General features: G+C 37.4%; 1 protein-coding gene across 1 annotated transcript in view; it reads left to right on the forward strand.

Annotated features, from left to right (window-relative positions):
* SNTG2 (syntrophin gamma 2) overlaps positions 1-21856 on the forward strand; it is a 180892-nt gene that overhangs the window by 61743 nt on the left and 97293 nt on the right. The window contains exons 8-9 of the mRNA XM_026726560.2: positions 6368-6459; positions 16713-16840. Coding sequence (XP_026582345.2) covers positions 6368-6459; positions 16713-16840 — 220 coding nt within the window. The remainder of the gene's footprint in view (positions 1-6367; positions 6460-16712; positions 16841-21856) is intronic.

Here is a 21856-nt window from a genome sequence, read left to right on the forward strand (position 1 = left end):
GCAAGCCGCATTGTAATGCCCCCATGGGTTGGAGGACGGCATTAATGGCCCTCAAATCCTGAAGGAGCCTCCATTTCCCTGATTTCTTTTTTACGACAAAGACAGGAGTATTATAAGGACTTTGTGATGGCTCGAGGTGACCTAAAGTAAGTTGTTCCTTGACTAAACCCTGTAAGGCTGATCGTTTTTCTACAGGTAGTGGCCATTGATCAATCCAGACTGGAGTTGAAGATTTGAGTTGAAGTTTGAGAGGGGTAAGAGTTGACATTGGCTAAGGAATGGTTAGTGTGGCATGAAATTGAGAGAGAAGGTCCCGTCCCCACAGATTAACGTGAAGAGGAAGGATGACAGGTTGAATGTAAGCAGTAGTGGAGACACCAGCAGAAGTGGCAGAAAGCCACTTAGAACTGACCTTCGCCGTTTGAACACCGCCGACTCCCCGGACAGAGGGGTATTCTTTGGTTGGCCAGGTAGGGGGCCACTCAGAGGTACGGATGACGGAAACGTCTGCGCCTGTATCAACCAACCCTGTAAAGACACGACCATTTAATTGGACGGTCATCATGGGCTTATTTCCTTCCACTGGGTGATCCAAAGCTAACAAATCAGAAGGGGGAGGAAGAATGACAAGGGTGGCAACAATAGAACCCTTGGCCATTGAGAAGGGGTGGTCCCCTATGCAGGCCAGGGAAAGATTCACTAAAGATTGATCATCATAGAGGAACGGGGCTGCCACCACTCCTTCAATAGTCAGGGTGGAGTTAGGAATGATCAGCAAAGGGTGCTGTGAAGGGACAGGAAATGCTACTGTCAGAGGAAGGGTGACGACAGATCCAGGATCCTCATAGACAATGGATTCGGATAGAAGGACTGGCAAGGAAGTAGGTACAGCCTTTGGAGTGGGGCTAGCTGTTGGCCCCGAAACTAGTTTTCCGGCTGTTGCTGAGCCGGGCGGGGATTGGTGCGACACTGGCTGGCCCAATGGAAACCGTTGCGGCAGCGCGGGCACACAGTTTTTGGTTTGGAACCGGGGGGCTGGCCGCGCCCACGAGGGGCGCCGCCGCCACCCGGAGCACGACACTGTGAACAAAAATGGCCAGGCTTCCTGCAATTATAACAATTTCCCTTCAGGCGAGAGGTGGACAAAGCAAGAGTAGAAGAAAGAACTGAAGCTAAAGCCGCAGTGCGGTGAGATTCCGTGCCTACTTCCTGGCACGCGCGAATATAATCCACAAGATTTTGAATTGGCAAGGCTTGAAGGGGCTTGAGAATTTTCTGACAGTCCACATTAGCATTAGTAACGGCTAAACGCATGAGAAGTTCGCTCTGAGCGGCAATATTATCCACCTGCCTGCTAATGGCATCTGTGAGACGATCAATAAAGGAGGTATAGGGTTCAGAGGGCCCTTGAAGGATAGAAGTAAAGGAGTGGGTAGGTTGCGAGGTGTTAGGGAGCCGCTTGAAGGCATTTAGCGCAGCTTCCCTCATAATTGGGTACCCCCCCGCTCCCATAGTGATCTCTTGCGCGGGGTTTTGCACCGTACCTTGGCATAAGAGATGATCGAGAGTAACTCCTGCTGGTAGTCCGGCTGCAGCAGCAGCGTTAATACCGAGGCGAAATTCATTGTGCCAGGTGGCAAGCGAAGCGGGAGAGAGAAGCATAGAAGCAATAGCTTTCCACTCTGAAGCAAGAACCAGATGATGCGTAGAAATGTTGGCTAAAAGTTGGCGGGTAAATGGGGAGTCAATGCCATACTTAGAAGCAGCAGTTTTTAATTCCTTTAACAAAGTCCACTCCAATGGGGTATAATGAGGGACAGGATTACCCCCGGCAGCGGGGGTTTGAAGAATCATAGGGAAACAAGAAAGATCATCCGCAGATAGCTTTCCTTCCGCCAAAGCCGATTGAAAGGCATTACGGACAGGAGGATCTGTCGCCGCGGCGGAAGGAGGCAACGGAGAAGAGGGGTTCGGAGAAGAGTCAAGGGGTGGGGAGTAGGGAGGAGGTGCCGAGGCAGTAACAGGACAGAGTTCAGCGGAAGGTGGGTCTGAGGAAGACTGGATAGAATCATCGGAAAAGAGAATATTAAGGGTGGCCATAATGGCACGCCAAGAACAAGTAATCTGAGGCGGAGCCCTGGGTGGTTCATGCATCCATTTCCCCATCCGTTCCCAAGAGGAACACTTAAGAGTGCCTTCCGCAGGATACGCGGGGCAGTGTTGTTGGACATAACTCAAAAAATCATCCAAATACTTTTTTGACAGAGGATATACATTTGTGCCGTTAGCCTTCTGCAAATAATTTGCCTTCTTCACTAAAGCGAGAAGTTCATCCCTATGCTTGAGTTGAACTTGAGAAAGTGAGGAGCCCATACTTATGATGCGCGAGCCTATTCCAGGTGCATAGTACAGGAGTGAAGGAAGCGCATTCCTAGACAAGAATCGCGCTTTGTCGGGGACGTATCGTTGAGACGATCACGTCAGGGTCACCAGTTGATTCGTTGCGGGTCCCACTACCGGGATGAATTAGTCAGCTGACGACCTGCACCCAGGCAGACTGTCCGGGCGGGCTCCTCTTAGTGGCAAAGATGACAGCGACACAAAGGTTTCTTTTGGTGAGAGGAAGCCCAGATGGTACTATGCACCTCTCTTTTATTATGCAGCAAGCGGGGGTTATGTTACACATGAGGAAGTTAGACAGGAATAGGGAATATTGCCATATATGGCTACACCTTATGCTATAGCCAACTCACGTTTTACACGTTGCTGTTCTATAGTGTCGCCCTATATGTGTATTGTATGTGTATTGGGTTTTCTGTGTATGTGACTTCCTACTGATGTGTCATGATATTGCAACATGAATATCCTTGGCCAGAATTTGGAGGTTACTCTATTTTTAAGAGTGAGGGTTAGGGTGTGGAGCATCCACTTTTTTCATTGTGTCATATAGCTTTGTCATGGCATGAATATATTGCAGATATGCTCTTGGATGTTGGTATTTTGTCTTAGACCTGATGCTCGAGAAAGAGACAGGTTCAGAAAGCATCAGAGAAGAAATATAAAATTCTGACAATTTTAGTGACTAAGCAGGCTATTCAGATGACCTACCAATTTTGACAGTGTGACCCTGAGAATTGGAAGTAGACCTCTTCCCCTGCCCAATGGGTATATCTAGGATCTATGTTGGACAGAATTGTTCCTAGTCAGTCGAAAGGCAAACTAAGAGATTGCTGTCCACTCTGAGCACTATTTTAAAGAAGAAGACAATAGATCAACACATGCCCTGTTTTCTAAATAACACATATACATGCACATACATACAAAAATAAGGGGAGAAATATTAATTACCGAAAAGCTATGTATCGTAAGAGAGACTCGCCACTAAGAAATATAAAAAGAAGCAACAGAAAATTTTCAACTTTTTATATACTGTGAATTATCATAATTGCATCCCTCTTAATATTCTAGAACAAATTTGGGAGAATTGAGGGAGGCTGAAGGAGCGGCAGGAGGTGTACCTAACTCTGTTTCCGTTTTATTTTTATTTTGTCATCAGTCTGCCCAATTTAGCATAATGGTAATTTTTTCAAAAAAAAAATGAAAATTACTTTCATGTGCAATTTTCTTAAAATATATTGTATATGTAATCACTATCTCTTGCCCAATGTCTCCAAATATACTTGCGATATTGTAAATGTACAATATTTATTTATAGGATACACACACACATATATAATATCACACACACACACACACACACACACACACACACACATTGTATATAGATATATGTGAGCAGCTTCTATTCAGTGCTTTCCAAATACTTTTTGCAATGTCTGGACCAAAATATATTCTGGTTAACTATGTGAATTATGTACCATGTGAACTTATGCCATAATAGATCCATTTTGGTAACTTATGCCATGTTTCTTGAAATTAACTTTATAATGGGTTTTCCACGTAAGCTTCGAAGAAAATGCTGCCTCGTGATTGTTGCGAGGTTTGGATTTCACCATAGAGAATTATCTATACATTCATAAACCATTTCAGTCAACCAACTTTAAACATATATAAAAAAAGTAACAGCTGCAACCAATGCAGCAGTAAAAATGAACAGTATTGTGATGATGATGTTCAATCGTCCCTGACTTTGGCAATTCTATAGGCTCTGTGTGTCCACAATTATTTTCCAATCTTGCACTACTTCTTTGGTAATATTGTACAATACAACAAATATGGTTTACTTTGACAGTTAAATTATAATTAATCCTTGGTAAACTAAAAATAACATTCCTGCCAGATTTTTAATGAGCTGCTGGAAGGGCTGGAAAGTTGGACCTACTTCCTTGCTTGAGAGACAAGCTGTTCCAGAAGAAGGGAGCTGTCACAGAGACTCTTTACTTTGGGGGTTCCTCCTGTCACCATCTTCCAATACCTACAGGTGCTTAGAAGGCATTTTTGTTGTTAGCTGCCTAGAGTCTCATATGGAGATAGGTGGCCATATATGTCCAATAAATAAATAAATAAGCAAATAAACAAACACATCTTCTGTGCTCTTAAAGTTGATGGGCAGAATCTATATCTATAGCAATCTCAAAGATGCTCAGCCTGTTGCATTGTCTATCCCAGAACCATATGTGATAGCTTCATGAGAATCAAGATTTTAACTTTTATAATGCTGTAATTGTGAATCATCTTATGTATACTTTTGATTGCCATGGAACTTTGCTTCTGAATGCAATGGTACTTTGGTCTCTATATAATCTCTGCATCAAATTCATTTTTAATAATTATATCCCAAGAAACATAACCCATTAAAGTGGGGTAAAAATTGCTATTAAATTGCTAAAACGTTATGAAACTTGATTTGTACTGGAAGCTTTTAAAGCTAATTATGTTTCTTTTCAAAATACAGGAAGAATTCTAAAAAGAGTGAAGGATGAACAGTATTTCAGTATTTTCTCTCTTTTTAGTTGTAAACAGCTATGCATAAATTCTGAATTTAATTGTAAGGAATTAAAAGTAGCCTCTTGGGAATGGTTCCATCATAAGCATCATTATTAATGTCAGACAGACCATTTTGTCAGTATTGTATGAAAAGCTTTAGAAATGGTTCTTCAATTGCAGTATACTGGATATATATTTTGTTTGAGGTTGCTTGATTTTAATAGACCCCTTATCCGAGTTTAAAAACAAATAGATTTAGTTCCAATTGTACAGAATTAAGTAAATGCTGCAATTTTCACAAAGCCCCTTCAGAATATTTTTTTAATCCAATTGTGAGAATGGCAGTGCAATTAGAAATCTATTATCCTTTTACTTCGCTGAATAAGTCTCCAAAACAAATCCTCTGGCCTGAATTTTCAGTATGGTGTCACTATTGTCCTCTTTTCTCAAAACGGTTGTCAAAGAATGTATCCCAGTTGTAATTTATCCAATAATGTTTAGTATTCAGTCCATTAACTTCTAGTACTCTAGTTGCAATTTTTCCAGTAACTTTATTATTAAAATTGGAGGCCTGCAAAAGATGGGATATTCTGTTGAAGTGCTGACTGTTATTGCCTTTTTAGCTACAAGCTCCTGAATGAGTTTGAACCTACTGTCTTGCTACATTTGCTGAGACCTTAGGGTGGTTTGTTTATTTGGCAAAATAAATAAAAAGAAATATTAAAGATAAAGGAAAAATGAATCAGTAACAGATGAAAATAAAGTGTAGAAGGTGCTTTTTTTATCATGTAGTTGCTGACATGCAATAATATCAGAAGTCCCTGTGTAGAATTGACCTTTATAACAAAAGGCTATAAAATTGAATACTTATTTCTTCCTGAATGGTTGCACCAGCTTCTGTCTTTAAAAAGACAGAGGATAGAAATAAAAAAAAATCTGCTTTGATGTAATTTAAACACATTATTTCTTGTACTGGCCTATGGAATGATGAAGAACCGGTCTTGGTCTTTTTCAGGGTTGCATTATTTCATTTACTTAAAAAGTGATGTTGGGTTTTCTCTTGACTTGATGAGATCAATCACTCTTTATAGGTGTAATTTCTAGACCACTGGTGTAGAAATTAAGATGAAGTACAGGTATTTGGCATATGTTTCCATAGGCTAAAATTTGAGTTCTATAGAAAATGGGATATATACTATTGAACTTGGTTAAGCATTTCAAACTCTTAATTCCTCAGCTCCAATACCAACTTTATATCTTTGACATAGGACATAAATTAATGAAATCATATATTTTCCTTTACTTGCGTAAACAAATCAAGTTGTTTACATGCATTTGATGTTTTTTTTTTCTAACACAACCTACGGTAATAAACTCAAACATAGAAGAAAATATTTCTTTTTCAAAAAAACCATTTCAGGTTCCCCTGGACCATCAAGTGATCACAGTAGTCGTGCTTCTTCCCCTCTCTTTGACAGTGGTTTACATTTAAATGGAAACTCAACAAATACAGTAAGTAGATTAATATTATTATTAATAACCTAGCTATAATGGCAGCACATAACTGACTTTGCCTTATTTAGAAAGCTAAGCAGGATCAGGCCTGGCAAATATGTGAATAGAAACCAATATTGCAGTCTATATTGGGAAGTAAAAAAATATCCAGTTAGAAGGCAGTTGCAAACTTGTTCTGTAACCTGCTAAGAAAATTGCCTGAATGTGTCAGTCTAAGTCACCCAAAGTTGAGCTGGATTACTTTGTTGATCTGCCTCTTAAACAAAATGAAACAACTTGAATTTTACTTTCTATAACTGTCTTAGCTTATAATACAGAAAGATAATAAGAATGCTGTGTCTTGAAAAATACTCAAAAAATAGCTTGGTATAACAGTAGCAGAGCCGGCAGTGGTCATAGATCTGTCAGTGAGTGTACATTATGAGAGGATATTTTGTTGTTGTTTAAAATAAATAATTAACAGTTGCCAAAGGTAGTGCAAAATGTTTGGAGTGAGATATAGTCGTCATATTGCTTGTACCAATTTTCATTTACATCAATGTCTTGGGACTAGACTTTTTATTTTTGTGAATTGGACTCAATCCAGAAAGACACCATACTGGGACACGCTGCTTGAGGCTAGTCCTCATTTAGCAACCACAAATGGTTCTTAAGCAAACCACATGAAAAAGAAAAACACACACTGGTTGCTTCTGCCTCATTTAGATAAAAGCTGCCCAGTGACTTGTTTTGTGAGATGAATGGCTATATGAATTAGGTAGGTAGATAGGTAGGCAGGCAGGCAGGCGCAACAATGCCAGCATTCACTCATTCCAAAGTATGTCTCAGGTGCAGACAGTTGGTTGCAAATGCAAACATTGATCAAAAATAATTTTTACACCATTTATTATGATTAATTGCCATTATATTTTCAAATGGTTGCTATCTGAGGCAGGCGCTAAATGGGAACCATCTGCGTATGTACATTGTGGTGAATCATTCTTAGGTAATGTATTTACAGTTTTTTAAAAATTTGCTTCTCTAATTCAAGTTGTAACATACTATAAACAGACTTTATCACTGCACTGAGCTGTAAGGCAGAAAGAGAATACTTGTTTGGGCAGTACATACGAAAGCGAGTGCAATGAAGACCATCGGACTGTACAAACAGATGCCTCTGTTTATCTGATATCACAGCTCAACTTATGGAGACAAATGGCTGCTCACTGTGTACATATTTCTGTTTTCCCTGGATGGGACTAGAGAGAATTGGAGCAAAACTGAAGAAAATGGAAGAGAGCAAAAAGCATGCTGATTATTTGGAAAAAGCCACTCTCTGTTAGTTCTCTGAACTTGAATCCTCTAATGTGCTACATCACTTCACACAAGATACCTTATACTGTAGGTGGGTTACATGGTGCAAGGGACAGGAATGCCAACAAAAGACTTTGTGTTTCATCTCACCATGTAAAAAAGTTATAAGGTACTTTTTTTAAGATACAAAAAGTTTCCATCCAGGGAAAATTGAATATTTCTTTGAGAACAGAAGCCATGATTCAAATACTGGCGAAGAAAGTAATATCTTTTTAGATGATTTTTGAAAGCATAAATACACAAATTTGCATTTACCAGATTAACCTGTAATCCCAATCGATGGATGAGGTGATTAAGAAATGTTAATTAAAAACAAGTAATAGTAGAAATGGCATCAATTTCAAGTGTATACTTTAGGATATTTTATTTCCTGTGTGTGTCTTTTTTCAACCCACTCTGGAATTTTCAGAGAATCATCATTCCATCTCCTGCGCTGCTGTAGTACTTGTGGAATATTAATACAAGGCATGGATTTAAAATCAGTTTGTTTTTCTTGTTCTGTATCTTGTTTATGAGAATGAGGATGTGTGGTTGTTTTTTAATCTGCCTTTTAAAAAATATGAAAGTGTCTTACTCGAATGCAGTTATTCATCTGTTTTCATATTTCTCTATATATTGTGATCTTTTTTCATTCAAAATATGCATCTGTGAAATAAAATCCATATATAAAGAACAGTACAGATTACCAGGAAAATTATATGTGGAGTATAAACCAAGGAGTATACGAAATCCCCTGCACTGCCTGCCCTACCACATACATTGGACAAACTAACAGAAGAATAAGTGCACGCATTGAAGAACATAAGAACTCAATCAAAAAAGAAGAAACGACCTCTTCCCTGGTCCAACACCTCAAAGCCACAGGACATGAAATTGATTTTAAAAATACCAGAACTATCGCCAAAACCGAACACTTCAACAGCAGAATAATCAGAGAAGCCATAGAGATAGAAAAACGCCCACACAGCATGAACAAACGAGATGACACCTCCCGCCTTCCAGCCATTTGGAAACCCGCCCTCATGAACAGACGAGTACCTAACATGAAGAAAGACACCAGACCCACACCCATGAGAGCCACACAAGATGCCACCACCACACTTCCATGTAGAAAACAGACTCCCACCCATTCAGAAAATGAGACACGACCATGGACCAAAAGCTGCACTGCAGCTGCATCACTACCCACTTCAAACCCCTCTGAGCCATACATGAAGCAAACCGACACCCACTATGAAGATGCAGCAGGACCACGAACTAGAAGCCAAACAGCAAGATCACAACTCACCAGCTCAAATCCCCAGCAACTAAGACTAACCTGAGCACAACCAAGCCCCCACCTGAACAGAACACGCCTCCAACCAATCAGAACACGGCTAACCCCCAACCAATCAGAACACAGCCAAACCCCCTACCAATGAGAACACACCCCACCCAATCAGAACACAGCCAAGCCCCCACCCAATCAAGTCCCACCCCACTGGCAGTTAAAAGGAGGAAGCAGCTGCAATCTCACATTACTCTGAGAAGCACAGAGCCGGAGACAGAAGCCTGAAGATGATGAATGAGACTTCATCGAAACGTTGCCTAGATACTTGAATCTTACGCGGAGAAAACCCGAACAACCAAAGATCCATATATATATATATATATATATATATATATATATATATATATATATATATTCATTCATTCTTAAGTTTTCGGGGTACTTACATGTATGGCATTCAGCTTCGTTCGGGTATTTTCCCACATCATTGTAGTTGTGCTTTTAAAGTTGTAGCAACGTTTTGGCAGAATCTCATCTGCCATCATCGGGCTTCTATATTGTATTTGTCTGTGAGTCAGACTTTCACAGCCTTTCACAAAGTCTGACTCACAGACGAATACAATACAGAAACCTGATGATGGCAGATGAGATTCTGCCGAAACGTTACTACAACTTTAAAAGCACAGAAAATATAAGAGAAAAATAGAAAATTGTTTTAGAAACAAGACAGAAATATATTCTATTTCTAAAATTGAAGATAAAAGCAAAGCAATTACTTCACCCCACATTACAAGAGTTTCTAGAGTACGATGCTGATGTCTGTTAGATCAGACAGGTTTTTTTGTATTTGAAGTAAAAAAAATGGATATTTAATTAAATAACCCTGCACTTCAAAAAATTGGTTGAGAAAACTATTGCATGCAGCTGAGTTATTGCTTTCCCACAACAGGGAGAAATCTGCTAAATTATTTTCAAACTACTTCACTGTACTAATTTAAAATAATAGTTAATAAATACTTTTAGTTAATGTTTAATATAGTTTGATCATCAAACACAGTTTGAGTACTTTTTAACATTTAAATATTTTATTAGTAAAGTATAACAACTAGAAGATACGATGGAAGACAACTAAAATATTGCTAATGTAATCAAAAGCAATAAAAAGTAGTGATTTAAAGAAGAGATATATGAAGAAACTAAAGCTATAGCCATAAAGTATTTTATAGAAATACTTAAATATTTTAACATGTTATTAAATCTAATAATATAGACCATCTTCTCAGTTTTAATATAGTAGATTATTTCAGTACAACTTGTAATATATTAAGAGTCTTAATGTTGTTATTTAGTCACCTTAGAATAATGAGTGAATATTTTATCAATATTCTGTCACTTTAATTATAGTTTGGGAAATTTATATTTCAAGCAATATGATTATTTAAACTTTTATTTAAAATTAAATATAGCTTTGGAAATGAAGGAAAATGAAGGAAAAGCATATCTCAGGATATTTTTTAATAATAAGGCTTTTGGTCTCAAGCTAAATTAACTTAATATTAAACTCTCCATCGTTTTATTTGTTAGAATTAAGTGCACAATACAATACAGATAATCTAGAAATTCACCTATCAGCACATATTTTCAGAGCAATCTTGCAATTAGGTATTTACTCACAAAAATTGGCAGAATATATTTCCAAAAGTCTGTCAGTGTGATGAAAATTATTTTATACTACTGCAAAACAGTTATTGCATTATCAGTAGAAATGCTGTTATTTAAAAGCATTATCAAGAACAGACAGTAATATTGAAGATGGTTTATGTCTACAATATTGTTTGAATGAAATGTTTGTTCACTTACATGATATACTTCTGCAAATATTTCACCTTTCAACCATGTTGATTGGAATAAATAATTAAATAGTTTCAGGAAAAACAATATAACCAAGGAATTTTAAAATCATACAAAGAACATACAATCTTTAATTTCTTTTTCAATTTCTGCTAATGTTTTAATATAAATTTGAAGCCCATCAGATTTTTAAAAATTGTTTTATTTACTACTGGATGTTATAGATAACTTTAAAGTCCAATGTTTACATACTAAATTTATAAGTAATAAAGTTAAGGCATTAAGCCGAACAAAACCTGTAGGCTTTGGTTTAGATGGACCTTCACATACCAAATTATTAGATGTGTTTCAGGGAGAGAGGGACGATTAATGCAGATTCTTCTATTTTTTTATCAAATAAGTATTATCAGTACAGCTAATGGAAAGTCAGTATATAACTGTTCTACTGCATATGATCCTACACATCTCTTAAAAATTATTGAGACAGTTGTGCACATTTAATTTCCATGTGCCCTATTAATCATATTGTGGAAAATAGTACAAATGTATTCGATCAAACACAACTCCCCATTGTTGCAGACATTCCCAGTAAACATAGGGCATCCAAGCTTGAAAATGTGTAGGCAGAATTTTTCTAGGAGCAGGATTTTTTATGCCTATGATTACTTGGTCACTTATATGAGCTACGGTGGCGTAGTGTTTAGAGCGCAGTACTGCAGGCTACTTCTGCTGCCTGGCGGCTGACTACAATTTGCAGTTCAACTCTCACCAGGCTCAAGGTTGACTCAGCCTTTCATCCTTCTGAGGATGGTAAAATGAGGACCCAGATTGTTGTTGAGGGCAATATGCTGCCTCTGTAAATTGCTTAGAGAGGGCTGTAAAAGCATTGTAAAGTAATATATAAGTCTAAGTGCTATTTCTATTGCTATATTAATACATACCTAATACATATGTTTACTATTGTATCCAGAACTTTACAAGGCACTTTGCAAGGTTTTTCTGTAGGTTTTTTTAATATGAAACTATGATAATTGTAAATAAATGGAAGATAGCATTCTTACATAATAAACTACAGATTTCTAAAAATATTCTACATAATAGTGTTAAGTTAAAACTAAACCAACAGTAAGTGGGAAGAAAGACTTGCCACAGATCATTCCAAAGATTAAACTTTTCAGAATAACAATAACGTTAAAATATATTTGAAAATGATAGGGATTTTTTTCCCATGCAAGCATTCCATACATGAAGCCAAAAATGGTAATGACATTTCTGATATTAAAGCACATTAAATGGGCCTCTGTACCAAGTTGTTCAGTTCTGTGGGGTGAAAGAACAGAAAGTTCAATGCTTACTAACAGTTGGATAAAATTAACATTCGGAATTTATAGTACCAATATCGGCTGATTGTTATAGTAATCACCTTGATAGAATTTTTTTAGTTCAAGAAACGACAAGTTATTTTTTTTTGAGTCATCCATTTTTTTTAATATTTAATGTTTATAATAAAGGCATCTCAAATATTGTTATATTTGCTTATTTTATTTCTTTAGTTAAAATGTGTACGGCCACCCGTCTTATGTACCACAACTCTGGGTGGCTGATTAAAAACCCCCAAACAGTTAGACCAAAACTTGGTTCCTTGATCATCCCTTCCTAATACATCCACCAATATAATGTCCAGGCTCCAAACTTATTCTGTCCTATTCTGGAGGCAACAGATTGATATTCCAATTTTGGGCATATGGGTTCTTTTTTCCCATTTTCTAACCAAAATATTATTATTTCCCCTGCTATAAAAAAAATTCTCTCCCTCCCTCCCTCCTTCCATTTGTGTGCGTGTGTTGCTCACATGAATTGATTTGTTAAGTGAGGGAAGGGCATTTATATAGGGAAGTAGCATTGTCTACTGAACACACTATGAGGTGCAAGCTTGGCTCAACAGTTAAGCCAAGTAAAGCAGCTGCCTCTCATATGTAAATTAGTTTGTAATGAAAGAGCAGCAAATGTTATATGATTCTTCTAGTTACTGGGAGGTTATGTTGCCAGGGACTAGTAATTACCAATGGAAAAGTGCAGCTTTTACTGTTTGATCACAGACCGTAAGATAGTCTTTCAGTTACAACAATAAGGGAGTCTACCCATCTGGGTCATAAGTCAAAATAATGTTAAATGAAATTGCCTCATGAAAAAAACCAGCCATCCCTGTTCACGCTAGCGAATTGTTAAGGGTCATTAAGTGGGGAGTGTCTGGGAGGCCTAAGGCAAGCACTAGCCCAGCTGCCACAGGATCCCCCGCCATGAGATAGATGCCATGCTTCCCACCCTCTGGATGTCTTTCAAGACAGCCTTGGCACAGCTGATTGTCTTGCCAGCAATCCCTAAGCCTAAGTTTCTGTGCCTATCAGCTGGCCAGCGGGAGGCTGCAAAGCTCTCCTGCCTCTCTAGGTTTTGAGAAGTCACCCCTTGCATAAAAGGCAGCTTCACAACCAGCTTCTCAAAACCTTTCCCTTGCTTAATCTCCTCCCTCTCCCCAGCCACATTTCTTCAATTTAAAAAAAGAAAAACATTGTAGAACTCTCCCCCTCAATTACCAGTAAGTGGTAAAACTAAACTCTCACTCTGTTCTTCAACTAATTGCCCCTTTTAAAAAAATGACCTGGACTCCAGGCTGAAGACTAGAGGAACAAGCAAGCAAGAGGAGAAAGTATTTCTGCAGCCCCCTGAAGTTAAAAAAAATACGTCATTTCTACAAATTGGCCAGAAAATGGAGGATGTGGGAACTTTGCAGGCTTTTGCTATGTGTTTGACTGTCTGAAGAGGGCAGTCTACAGTCTAGTCCTGTGATGGCGAACCTATGGCACGCGTGCCAGCAGTGGCACACAGAGCCATTTCTGCTGGCACGCGAGCCATTGCCCGGAACAGAGCCACTGCACATGCATGTGTGTCCCCCGCCAGCCAGCTGATTGTCGGGTATCTGCCACGCATGCATAGGGAAAGACATGCGCAAGGGAGACACGCTCACATGCGTAGGGGAGGGCTTCACGGGAGGGTCATGCGTGCATGCACAGAGGCACATGGCGCATGGCAGGGGTTGCATGCACATGCGCAGGGGGTGGGGATGGTCATGCATGCATTGCATTATGGGTGCAGGCACATGTGTGCGTGCACATGCATGCACACTTTCAGCACGTAACGATGAAAAGGTTAGCCATTACTGGTCTAGTATTTTAAGTCCTAACTGGCCTCTGCAGGCAGATCTAAAGCTTGAGAAGACCCAGAGTCCTTAATTTTCTGGCCCAACTTTTAGGGATTTTTTTTCTTTTTACTTCCAGGGGTGGGGGGGGGGAGCTGCAGAAAGATTTTTCTTTTCTTGCTCGCTTGGTTCCTCTTTTCTTCAGCCTGGAGTCAAGGTAAGATTTTTAAAAGGAATATTGGTTGAAGGGCAGAGGGCAAATTTACCTTTAGCACCTAATAGGGGCTGGAGTGAGAGAGATCAATCAATTCTTCCCTTTCAGCTTTTTTTGTTTTATTTTATTGAAGAAATGTGGCTGGAGGAGGGAGGAGATTAAGCAAGGGAAAGTTTTTGGGAAGCTGGTCATGAAGCTGCCTTTTATGCAAGCTACCCAAAGCCTAGAGAGATGGAGGAGAGCTTTGCAGCCTCCTGCTTGGGGCCAGCTGATAGATGCAGAAAGCGGCTGCTGTTTCAGGGATCCTGGAAGGTGTGGGAGGGGGTGGGAAACCTAAATGCCGAAGAGGGTTGAAGGGAGAAGACAGGCATGGCAGCGTCCCCATGATCTGTCATAAATGTGAATGAGCTCAGAAGCACCGAATCTGTCATAACATTGAAACAGGTTGTAGTTTTGGGGTGTCAGTTGTTGTTTTGCATGGTTATTAAATGGCCTGCTGTTTCTCAAGAATTACCTGAATGCCTTATCCTCATTCTGAATTGAATTTATTTAGCATGATACCACATGTCTTGATATATCTGAGACAGATGTTTATATCCATAGTGTACATATAGGCCTTTGACTTAGAGTTGAAATGCATCATAGAAAGTTGCTCTTTCCATTTATATAAAGAGAAGGTAGCAATGGGACATGAACAAGGTTGGAATCAAAGAGGATAAGCATTACTAAATAATCTTTAAGATTTATGGTTGCAGTCCGAGAATAAAAGAATAGAAGATTAGGTTATTACAGTTAATTTTGTTCAGGGTGCTACTAAGTTATACTGACAGCGTTTTGGAAAGCAAGGGTCTCAAGAAGAAAATTGTTATAATAGTGGAGAGGATAGTACACATTTGGTGTATGTTATTAAAGGCCTAATTCTAAAGGAGTACTTCAAAGTGTAGAGAGTACAATGCTGAATAACACAAAACGATGTGAAAGGAGACTTGACAGAACAAAGAAAAGGAGAAAGTTGGAAATTCGGTATTGATCTGTTTCAGAAAAAGAGGCTTGATGGCGGATAAACCAGGATTTTGTTCAGCTAAGGATATTTTTTTCTCTGTATCCTATTAAAGATGCTATTTCCCAGACCCAGTGAGTTATAATTGTTCACTATTATAATCTATCACAGTTTTGTTTGAAACTTCAAAGATCTTATCTGACATTTTTCATGTTCTGTAATGAAAGACTGCAACTCAATCCTGTAATTTTAATATTGGTATGATTGATTATTAAGGTGGTGTTTTTCATACATTTATGAAAAGCCTGCCTATTGGTTTCTTCTCTTTGGGGCTTTTAAAATCCCTCGCCAAAATTATTTCTTGTTTTTATTGTGTACCTTGTTGATTCTTCAGTGGCTAATAAGAGAACTCCTTAAATTAACCACTTACTCTTTCTTAGATGTATGTTTTAAAAAAAAAATCCTTGCAATCCTTCATAGCTTCAAGAAAAAAGAAGAGCAGAGCACAGCTTTTCAAATTGATCTCCATTATAAAAGAAATATATTCATTACCATGTCATGAGAGACAACACTTAAGAAAACAGGAATCATTCATTGAAAAGGGTTATTTTCTGCAAGTTTTCTGAAGTATGCTTATTCACTTGCTACGTAGGCAATGAAGCAAGTCTTAGTAGTGGAATTCTAGTGCTGCATCATGTTCCTTACTCTACCTTCCCATCCACTCCAAAAGAAAACCAATCAAAATCAAACACACACACACAGAGGGAGAGAGAGAGAATAAAGTCATACCTATGTCAAGTAATATTAATATTCAACTACTGGTGATTACCTCAATGTATCTATATTATTTTGTTGGCAAAAACATGGACACAGTTTGCCATTGTTCTCTTCTTTTTTCAACTTCCCAATCTAGACTTCAGCCCTGGGATTTCCAGGTCTCCAACCAGCCACTAACCAAACTGGAATCTGCTTAACTTTGTCAAGATCAACTACATCAATATATGTTATGCACATTTTCGTTCTATTTTTGCAAATATTGAAAAAAGCAAGTTAAAATTTTGCAATCGTTGTCATGCTTATGAAGTAAATAAGATATTGAGAATAAAACAGCTTTCCAATTAGGTGTATGGTTTATGTATTTAACAAAAATAAAACAGCACTATTGTTCATCAAATAGAGAGAAATGACCAATCAATATTTCATGGTCAAAGAAATTGTTATTTCTTCTACGCAATCTAAATTTTCTAAACAATTATTACCTGTGTTCTATTCACCCCCCAAAAAATAGCATATACACATACAAATGTTTGTGTTTTTTACATAATGAGATCTGTATTTACTGTTACTTTTTATTTATTCTGGTCAGGCACCATCATCACCTTCTTCACCCACAGCTAATGAACCAAAATATGAGAAGCGTTGGCTGGATACCTTATCAGTTCCTCTATCAATGGCTCGAATTTCGAGGTACAAAGCTGGAACAAATAAATTAAGGTTTGTAATATGAAAGTGAAAAGGCTAGATTACCTAACCTGCATGTGTTGTTTATTTGGAGATAGTGGGTCTTTGTAAATATTTTAACAAGATGTAGACTTTCTCAGAAGCTATGTAGTGAGCATCAATTATATATATTAAACATATCAAGAAATAATTGGGCTTTATTCATTATATGAAAATATGGCTAGTTTGTTTAGGTATCATATGTGGAAAAGGTCAAGGAAATAAGTTGCTTCCATACAAATTATGGACATTTTTGTTTGTTTAATGTAGTGATTTCCTGAGATATGAAGTGTTATAAACATTTCTGTTACAAAGATGTTAATTGATCAGTGCAACTGAAATATTTTGAAAAATAAATGACTCTCTCGGAAGATGAAATGAAAACTGATAGAAGTTGGTTAGCATAAATTAGAAATTTCCCAGCTTGAAGCTTCACTTCTGTTGGAGATGCATCCCATTAATTGTAGAAATCCAGACAGATCACAAGGGCATGAATGACATTGAATAAGGTCTCTCAGTTCAGGAATGACTGCTAGTGGCATTTAACCTGAAAGTCACAAGTGCCACCTGCTCTTCCAGCAGGAACTGTGAGTCCAAGAGGACCTGCAGATTGTGCATTTTAGCATGTAGATTTTAAATAGGAAGGAAGAGAAGATCAAACTTCAGCTCTCATCAAAGGTCTTCCACACTTTGTCATACTCTGGCCCTCTACTAGTTCTGCCCCGCCCCACTCCAGGATGTCTTGCCTTTACTTCCTGGTTCAAACCTTCAACCTTCAACAGAGTCAGGAATAATGGAATCTTCCTCGGTTTTCCAACAGGACTTGGCTTAGTATCTGAAGCTCCAAATTCCTCAGCCTTCAAGTTGCCATCTGAAGGAAAATCATATGTGGAACTGGGTCCATCTTTTTTTCTTTCTCTCATCCATGCACACATGCACGTTTATTAATGTGCATCAAGTTGGTGTCAGCTTTTTGTAACCATATTTTGTTTGATCTCTCCCTAACCTGCTCTTTCAGGTCTTGTAACAGTGCACCCATCAGCACTGTAACTATGTCCATCCATGCTGCTGGTGGTCAGCTTCTCTTCCCTTCCCAGCATTAGAGCCTGTTCCAGAGAGCTGGGTCTTTCAATTACGTACACATACACACTCCAATTTGCCCTGGATATTTTTGCCTATGCTTTGAGTCACACAGACACTCTTTTAAAGTAACATTCTCAAATAAATGTGCCTTTCATGGTTGGAAATGGAATAAATCAGAAGTGATGGGACTTCAGATTTGATTTGAAATGAAACCCCGAAGCTAACATGAGTCATACTGTTGTCAGACTAGAAATAGTAACTAAGGAAAGAATACAGTATTGTAAAATGGGAAAAATTGCATAAAAGGACAATCAAAATGAGGAGGGTGATGAATTAAAATAATGTTCTTGTGAAGGAAGGTTACACTAGTTGGTAATTTTCGAGATATAAAAAAGGAAGTGATGAGAGAAATATAACAACAGTGTATAAAAGTATAACATAAAATATGTACTGTATTTGAATTTCTAAAGCCTCTCAGCATCTCTGCGTGGTATACAGATTTCAAAGCAAAGAAATGGAACAACCCTGGATACCAAAACAGAACAAAAGACAAATGGTCATCCCAGACCTTTCAAAAACTATACCCTACTTATATAATACTTTTATACCTATATAAAATCTATGTAAGATTTTAACTTGCTTTATTGTTTGATCATTTAACATGCAGGCACATGTTGTAGGTCACTTCGCAAAAAGGATTTTTTTTGAGTATAATTGTTCTCAAGTGCTTCCTCAAAACAGTAAATCTGATGCTCTCAACATTCATATTAATTCAATTGGCATTTGCAATAGGAGTATTGAATCATTATCTGTAGACAGTAAGGTTGCAATATGCATATTGATTAACTTTGTGGATGATGCTCTGAATTACTTATTTTGGTAACAACAGAGTTGATTTGCAAAAAGAATATCAGGGAAGCCGAGATGCATCCTCGTCTTATTCCTTTTTCAGTTGGAATTCCTTTAGGGCAAAGCATTGCACACTACTTCTATTCTAGAGTTTACATGGAGTTTGTACATTAGCAGAAGATTACATTTGTCTATTTAGCATTATTTTAAATTTGCCCAACACCTTTGTTCTAGAAACAATGCAGACTTAAAATCAATAAATGCAGCATATAATGCAGAATATAGCTCTCCTTCCATAAGTAGCTTAGCATTTGCATAGAATGACATGGATCCAAACAGAGCAGAAAACAAAGTGATTAGGGTTTATAACATTTTAAATACTGTTTTTATTCATAAATCCTATGCTTCCTATTCCTATTATCTGATCCTCAGCTGATGTCATTTCTGTATAATGAGTTGCTGTGTCCCCAAACTTTATCCCATTCTGGTTATATTTGCTTCATAGGAAGTACGTGTAGTCCTCATTTATTGACTGACTTGTTCACTGACCTTTCAGTTATGACAATGCTAAAAAGTAACTATTGTATATGACCAGTTTCTTTTCTTCCTCCCCCCTTTTTTCCCATTCATTCCTTTTAAAAAATATTATTGTGCTTTATGTTATAATAAGCCATAATAAAATTCATCTTTTTTAAAATATGCCCAATCCTTGCATTTACAACCTACCCAGGTCTGTAAAGCAATGGAAACCTGAAGTAAGATCCTAAGCACAGCTAGGGCTTTACTTAGTGACTGCTTTGCTTAACGACAGAGTTAAGCAGAGCCTATCCCAATTGTGGTGCCTAAATGAAGACTACCTGTATGTTCATATACATCTTGCTAAAATGACCATAACATAGAGTTCTTTGTGCTCCCTGAGCCTGATTGGTTGTTTCCAGATGTTTCATTGCCCAACGAGGTAACAGTGAATATTGAAACATCTGCAAGCAAACAACCAAGCTTGGGGGCTACCAGGAAGGCTAGTTAGTTTCTTCCATTGTGACCATAATAACATTTGTTTGTTTACTTACAGCCAACTCTGCAAAAATAAATTAGTTTTAGTTCCCATTCTAAGTTTCCATTACACTTCTACTTCCTTTGATTTACACCTCTACTTCCTTTGATTTTATCCATAGCATAATGGCATAGGGTATATAATCACTTGGTTTGCTACAGCCATATAATATTAAATTATATTAATTAATTTCATCAAATCATCTAATCAATATGTTCCCAAAACACTGTTATTTGCATTTATAGATTCTCTATAAATTCTCTTTCTCTTTACATTTCACTATATATTTAAATTGTTTGAGTAATATAAATATTTATTTAATTAAACTTGAAATTTAAATGAGCTAGTACACGTCTGTTTTAAAACTCCTATCAGAATTCATTTCACTGAAGGGGCAAAAAAACTACCATAACCAGTTTTCATTAGCAAATAATATTCACATGCAGTTGACCTAGTGACTTCTTAATTATTACAATTTGATTTAGAATGGTCTAAATCTTTGCTACCCTTCTTATTCGTGATATTTTTCATTAACTAAATTGCATTAGTGAAAAAAGTTTAGTATCTCATATAGAAGATACAAGAAGATACATTTTACAACTCAGTGTCAACTTCGAAACATCACTCAGGTTATAAAATATTCTATATTTTGTATACTTAATATACTTAACCAAACAGGTGCACTGGTAGTATTTGTAAATGAGTTTTTTAAAGAACAATATCCAGGGTCACAGGAGGCAAATAATTAAGGTAAATAAGAAGTCTTGTAAAAATCTATTAAAATAAACCCTACTGTGACAAATCCTTACATGAAATACTAATTTTATGTCTGTATATAATTTATTTTATCCTCAGAGTAGTGAGAGCTGGAACCCAGAGTACTGGGAAGAGTAGGAAGAAGAAGCACATCTTGTATCTAATTTATTCATCTATTGATGTTACATTTTCAGATCTCTTGTAATGTAAAGTGAAGCTACAAACATGTAAATAAGATCATAAGAACCTGTCAAAGAGAGATCAAAAAGTTGATTGATCCTTGAAAATGTATAATATACAGAGTCATCCAATTTTAGAAGAGTTTTCATTTACTCATCATAGATTAGGTCCTTCAAATTATTCAAACATTAAACAAAACTCTTGAACTTCACAAGAGTGCCAAACCTTAAGGGTATCAGCCTAAAATATACACTATAGAAATTGATTTAATTTAAATAGATACATGACTAGTCCCACAATCCATCTGGTATTTATCTTTTATTCTTTATTTGTATTTGCTTTGACCTGATGTGCTGGAGTAACGAAAGACTGTTTACTGTGAAAGACTGGGCTGTAAAATACTATTTTAACTCTTATGCTCAATAAAAAAGCAGATCCCCATAGCTGAAGTCTTGAGGATTGAGCAGTCCTTGGTTCCTTCTAATTACTCTTTCTCATTCATTCTAAGAGCCTTGAGCCTAAATTAAATTAAATTTGTTGACTGTCATAACCTCCTTCTCTCCAGTCAGCAATATCATCCTACATCTTTTATTAGAAGCATATGAATAATTAGTGGTGACACTCTTGACAACTGAAATCCTTTCTGGCTTGCAAATCATCTCCACATCAACTGCAAGCAAGAATAAAGTTTGAGATAGAAAGTACTTGGAATGGAATGGAATGGAATGGAATGGAATGGAATAGAAGCATTGAAATGAATTTGCAAGGTCTTCTAGTCCAACCCCCTGCTCAAACAGAAATCCCTATATGATTTTAAACAAATGATTGTCCAATCTCTTCTACTAGGGATGTCTTCTACTGGAAAAAGCAGAGTGTGGGAAGTGGGGGACAAATAATAAAAGTGGGTCAGGTGGATGCCTCTGATTAGGAACATTGAATAGGACAAGTGTTGCATTGCTGGGTGTGCCCATTAAAAAGATAAGAAAAGACAATGCTTATTGTTACTTGGAAGGAAAATTCCAGGAGAGAAGTCTAGACTGGAAAGTTGGAAAAAAATCAATCTGAAGGAATACAGTGATAAACCTCTT

Source organism: Pseudonaja textilis, chromosome 1 (genome assembly GCF_049901715.1).
Source record: "Pseudonaja textilis isolate UNSWEBS1 chromosome 1, rPseTex1.2, whole genome shotgun sequence".
In the NCBI taxonomy this organism is placed as follows: Eukaryota; Metazoa; Chordata; class Lepidosauria; order Squamata; family Elapidae; genus Pseudonaja; species Pseudonaja textilis.